The following is a 5,974-nucleotide window of genomic DNA, read 5'->3' on the forward strand; positions in this document are numbered from 1 at the left end:
TAGATGTATTGCTTTCGAAACTCTGATCCATTCTTCCGGAATAAAACTCCAATTCTGTCTAAATACGACCTAGCTAGCTATAGGGGTTGCCCCTAAAGATGCATGCAGTTAGAGGATAAACTAGATTAGTACATGTGGGGTGTCCAAATTAGACTCACAAATTAGTATAATCAAGGACTGTTCGATGCAATTTGTTGACGCGTTTGCTTGCAAATTCGTACCTTCTTTTGGGAGTCAAGCAAGCGCGAAGCTCCCAACTGCCAAAGACTGTCATCTGATAGCTACATGCTGCATAGTTGAATGGTCAAGGCAGCTCAAAACCATGCACGCTGCCATATGCAACCCACGGATTTGACTAGCTCGTTGACAGTTGACACCCAACATGCAAGATCATGCAACTTGCACACAAAATTTACTTGGCGGTCACCATCTGTCAACAAGTTGTCTTAGTAAATTGATCAAAACTTTGCAATAAATAAATTACGTCGGCCTAGTCAATTAGTGCTAATAATTAATATATGTAACTGAGCAGCTGACTTTTAATTTTTATGATGACCTAGCATTCTAGCTATTTAGGTAGCTAGTATTTGTTTATATGCAATGTGGTATGCTATATACATACTTGAAGTAAAGATTAAAGAAGGTCAACTCCTAGTTAAGTATAGTGAGGCTAACCGTTCTGTACTTAGTATCAAATAATTTGACCGTTTTGACTCGGTTTCATCATATTTTAGGTATAATTTGTTCCTTTTGGAGCCATTGACTTTGGCTAACTTTGCGGGAAGCAATGTATTTGTTTTATGTGTATTGAGAACACATTATTGGCTTTTTAAGAGGCACCAAGACAGCATCAATAATGTGTGTGCTATTTCAAAGCTTAGTATCTTTCTAATCAATTAGCCACTACACCAAAACGAACACAAGCTAAACTAACAATACCATGACTAACTCAATCTCCTCCCATTCCCTTTATCGTCTTGAGCTTTTGTAGTCAACTGGTCGGCGCATAGTATCTTAGTTAGAGAAAGATGTCTTGAGTCCTATTCCATATTTGAGGTCCTAAGGGTTCGCTCAATATATAACAACGATACTCGACAATCATATTGAATATCGATACTCTTATATTCAGAAAAAGGTGCAACATGTATGGAAATAGGAGTGCAATATTTAGCTGTTAATATTCAGCATACGAGTTGTACTATTTTTTACAAAATCAATATAAGTTTCAGATGCTCTGAACAAGGTAGGTCATGTTTGAAAAGCGTGATCCACATATTTGGAAGAAATCCATAAAATAAATGTGTTCACTTCTAATAGAATACGAGAACTCCATCCTCATTGTATCCAAACCGGCTTTTGAGCACGCCCCTCTTCCTAAAAGAAGATTTTTTTGGGGAGAATCAAGTTGGCTTGGCGGAAAGATCTTGTTAAGCCTGTTCAGTGGCTCATTTCAAAATTATCTGATTACGCTCATTTTGTTTACTATAATCTAAATTAGTTGATGTTTTATTTGAACAAGTCGATTTCACTCTGCCTCCGCTCATTAGACTCGTTTGAAGTCATCAGGTCTGTACACTATAATAAATAAATTTCACTACTACAAAAATAATTTGCAGCAACGGTCCGGTTTTTACAGAGGCGGGTCAAAAGATAACCCGCTCTTACAAATGGAGCGGGGGTAACGTAGCATCCGACCCACCCTTGAAAAAGTATTTTTAGCAGCGGGTTACGCCATCATCCGCCCCTGCAAATAGGCATCATTTTCAGGGACGGGTCATGGCATCACCCGCCCCTACAAATGGCATTTCTAGAGGCGGGTGATGCCACCACCCATCCCTGGAAATGTAGGATTTCTAGAGGCGGGTGATGGCATGACCCGCCCCTAAAAATGATTTCACGTAAAAAAATTCATAACTTTTTCATATGATCTTGGATGAAGTCAAACTTTATATCAAAATTGTAGAGAATAACTAGATCTAAAACTTTATAGTTGATAACTTTTAATTTAAGGTTATTTAATTATCTAAAAAATTATTATGAACCTACATATAACTATGACTATACAGTATCTCATACAATTCAAGTCATACTTTGAGTTTTCAACAATCTTAACCTTTATATACACTGAAATATACTTGGCATATATTTTTATCTATAGTTCACAATAACTATAGTGTAGAAGTTTTACTTTTTTTATTTGTTTTGCTATATGTAAAGATTTAAATAAATTTTTGGAATAAAATTGAAAATATTTTTAGGGGCGGGTGGCGGTGTCACCCACCCCTGCAAATCAATTTCATAGTTAATATAAAAGAATAACATACCCTATAAAGTTACAAGTGATTGTGTAGTGTGGTGGAGAGGAAGATACGTGTGAGGCTTGAGGTATGCGGTTCGAACCCCGAGTGATATAGTATAGTGGCTAATTGGCTGCAATATTTTTTTATTTTGTTGTTTTCAATTTTTTTAATTTTTTATTTTCTGGAAATCAATTTGTAGGTACAAATCGATTTTCAGGGGTAGGGTCACGGCCCCTAAAAATTGCATTTTTAACTACGAGAACCCACCCCTGAAAACCTTTTCGAACAATGCTAAGAAATTATAGAAATGGCTCATTACCCACCCCTAGAATATAATGAAGTGACGAGGGAGGACAAAGGTGTGGATGCAACATTTAACGTTTTTTATCATTAATAGGAAAACTTTGAACCTTTAAATTAAGATGGCAAAAAATATTTACATACATCTCCGATTAAACGAGGCTTGCCCAACTTGCATGCATAAGTCAAATGGGGTTGCTCTAAGAGAGGCATTAGTGCATTACCAATACAACCATTTGCAGACTCATGTACATAGGAGTACTTGGAAACAGACTAACCGAGGGACTAAGACATTGGACCAGAAATCATTTATTGCGTGTTTATATTCCATATATTGTTACATTACAAAAAGAATGTATTAGAGGGGCAGTAATGAAAAATTATTGTATTGGTGCAAGAAGCACACGGGGGCCTAATAACTACCCCGCTCCCATGTGGTCCTGGCTGCTGCTTCTTCCCCGGAGATCTCGCGGTCGTCGGCGAGACGAGACCTCGATCAAAGTCCTCTACCAAATTCTTCCTGGGTTCACATGACACGACCATGACCTAATCTTCTCCTGATCATTATTAGCTATAGTCCTTAACTTCTAATCATATCTTGCTTGCTAGTATAAACAAATAACGAATCTTATTAAGCTACTAAGCACACACGTATATTAGGTGTACAACAGATTTAAATAATAAAGTGTATATGGGTTGGGTTGAATAATTAATATAATCTGCGGCAGGCAGGGGTCGTCGTCGATGGATGGACGGACGATGGATTTCATTCTTCCTTGTAGTCCTGGTTGTTGTAGGGCGCGAAGAGCTCGGCGAGCCAGTTGCCCTTGCGGAGCACCCTGGTGCCTAGGTCAGCGCACATGGCGTCGCTGTCGTGGATGCTGTAGGTGGAGATGCAGTGGCGGCGGTAGAAGCGCGTGGTGCGGCGCATGGCCTCCGCCTCGCCGTCGACGTGCCGCACCATGGCCTCCACGCTCGGCAGCGCGAACCGGCCGCCGAGCAGGCCGGCCAGCCAGCGGCACCGCAGCTCCGACGTGTGCAGGTTGGAGACGCTCTCGACGTACCCCACGAACGCCATGTTCGGGATCAGAGGATGGATGGTGCCGCTGCAGCCAATGAATAGAATCGACGCCGTACGTCAGAATTAACCATGCATCATCAATATAATGTGCATGGATCGACGATAGAGCTATATAATGCAACCGAGGTAGTAGCTAGGCACGCACCGGTAGAGCGGCATCATGCCGGACTTGTCGACGACGAGGCCGCGGAAGGGCTCCGGCAGGACGGCGCGGACCTTGTCCTTGCCCTCGAAGCCGGTGGCGAGGAAGACGAGGTCGGCCTCCACCTCGGTGCCGTCCTCGAGGAGGACGCCGTTCGGGGAGAAGCACCAGCTGGAGGCCCTCCTGAAGCGGATCATGTCCCGGTCGGCCATGTCGAAGAAGCCGTCGGGGAGGATGGCCATCTGGCAGCTGGCGTAGTCCTCCACGAAGGGGTGGTCCGGCCGGAGCCCGTACTTGTCCAGCGGGAGCTTCCACGCCAGGTAGGACTCGATGAACTTGGACACGCCAGCCCTCTGCACACACCATCACAGCCCGGGAACAAAAGGCGGACAAATTAGCAAACAGAATCCATGAGCAATAAACGTCTCGAGCTTGCACACATGTCCATCGATCAGTAATAATCCTGGTGTTCACATGCACGCGTGTATTGTACGCGAATGGATGGCAAGCAAGGCATACCAGCGGTGTCATGAGGCGGCAGAGCATGGAGCGGAGGAACCCCTGGCCGGGGCGCTCGTAGAGGAACTGGGCTAGGCGGGTGGAGTAGAAGAGGAAGAAGGGCAGGCCCCAGATGGAGTAGGACGGCACCACCCAGTGCAGGGTCCTCACCAGCATGGTGCACGCCTCGCCTCCCTCACCTGCAACGCATCATGCAATTTGGTCAGGAACTAATTGACACTTGAGAATTAGACCATGCATGAGCATGATTGTGCAGGCAAAATTAATGTTAGATCGAGTGATCGATGGGCGCACGGTTCAGGGAACAGAATCCGATCCAGGGGAAGGGGAGAATCGAAGTCTGAAAAGTCAAAAGGTGCGTGCGTGTTGCGTCCAGTGTACTTTGAACCTGTACTCTAGTGGTAGGAGGAGCCGCGGAGTCTAGATGGAGTGCAGGACGGATCATGACAAGAGTGACCTTTTTCTGTGACTGGGATCGGGTCTCCGGATTCGGTGGCCACATGCACGTTGCTGTCGCACAGCAGCGACAAGCACCCACAGTCTTACTTGTTCATCGATCGAATGTTAGTTTCTTTTTCTTCTTCTTATTTTTATGAGTTTGGGTTGGTTACTTGCATGATCAGTACTTGACTACTTGTGTGTGTGAACTTGCTTGGCATATTCTTTCTCTATTGTTTCCTTGCTAAATGCGCGTACACTCCACCTGATTGGCTAGCTAGCTAGTTGATTATTGCATGCATGGTTAGTTTCTTGTACAATTATATTGATTCAAATAAAATTCTTGTAGCAATTTATTATTAGCATGTAATACGCAGCTTGTTTCGCTGAAATTGCGAATTGAAAAAAAACAAACAAAAATATGACCGTGCAGTTCAGAAGTGTTGTGTTTTCAGTTACCCTGCACGTACCTTGGTTGGCCTGCGCGCATTCCAGCGCTAGATCGATGGCGCTCTTCTTGTAGCCGACCACCACGACCTTCTTCCCCCTCATCAGCTCCACGGTCTCCTCCTCGCTGAGCTTGCAGTAGTCCAGCGAGTGCATCACCTGCCCCCGGAATACCTCCGGCCCCTTGCCCTTGGGGAACACCGGCATCCGCGGCACGTCGCCGTACTTGCCCGCGCACATCACCACAAACTCGAACTTGAAGTACTGGACGGCGTCGGAGCCGGCGGTGGCCACGCCGACCTCCCACATGGGCTTCCCCTGGAGCGGCTCGCCGGTGCCGCTCCACAGCTCGGTGAACCCGGCGGCGCGGCCGCCCAGGAACTTGACGTCCACCACCTTGGCGCCGAACATGATGTAGCGCCAGAGGCCGAAAGTGTCGGCGTAGCCCTCGAGGTACTCCACGATCTCGGCGTGCGTCGGGAACGTGGGGTCGTCGCGGTTGCGCCACGAGTAGTCGGAGAACTCGTAGTCGGGGCGTGGCGTCTGCAGCCGGGTCGACCGGTACACGCAGTGCTTCCACACCCCGCCCACCGACGGCGTCGCCTCGAATACCACCGGGTCGTGCGCCGCCAGCTGCTTCGCCGCGGCCAGGCCGCTGATGCCACCGCCGATGATCGCCACCCTCGACGTCGCTGGCACGTCCTGCCTCGTGCTCCGCGCCTCCTGCTGCGCCGCCGCCGCCGCCAT

General features: G+C 46.6%; 1 protein-coding gene across 1 annotated transcript; it reads right to left on the minus strand.

The window, feature by feature from the left end:
- Window positions 1-2,921: 2,921 nt before the first annotated feature.
- LOC112878027 (probable flavin-containing monooxygenase 1) lies at window positions 2,922-5,974 on the minus strand. Its single transcript, XM_025942410.1, has 4 exons — window positions 5,251-5,974; window positions 4,343-4,521; window positions 3,827-4,176; window positions 2,922-3,706 (listed from the first exon to the last, which is right to left on the minus strand). Exons 1-4 carry the CDS (start codon window positions 5,972-5,974, stop codon window positions 3,367-3,369), a joined length of 1,593 nt encoding a protein of 530 aa, XP_025798195.1. The 3' UTR covers window positions 2,922-3,366.

This window comes from Panicum hallii, chromosome 9 (assembly GCF_002211085.1).
Source record: "Panicum hallii strain FIL2 chromosome 9, PHallii_v3.1, whole genome shotgun sequence".
Taxonomy (NCBI): Eukaryota; Viridiplantae; Streptophyta; class Magnoliopsida; order Poales; family Poaceae; genus Panicum; species Panicum hallii.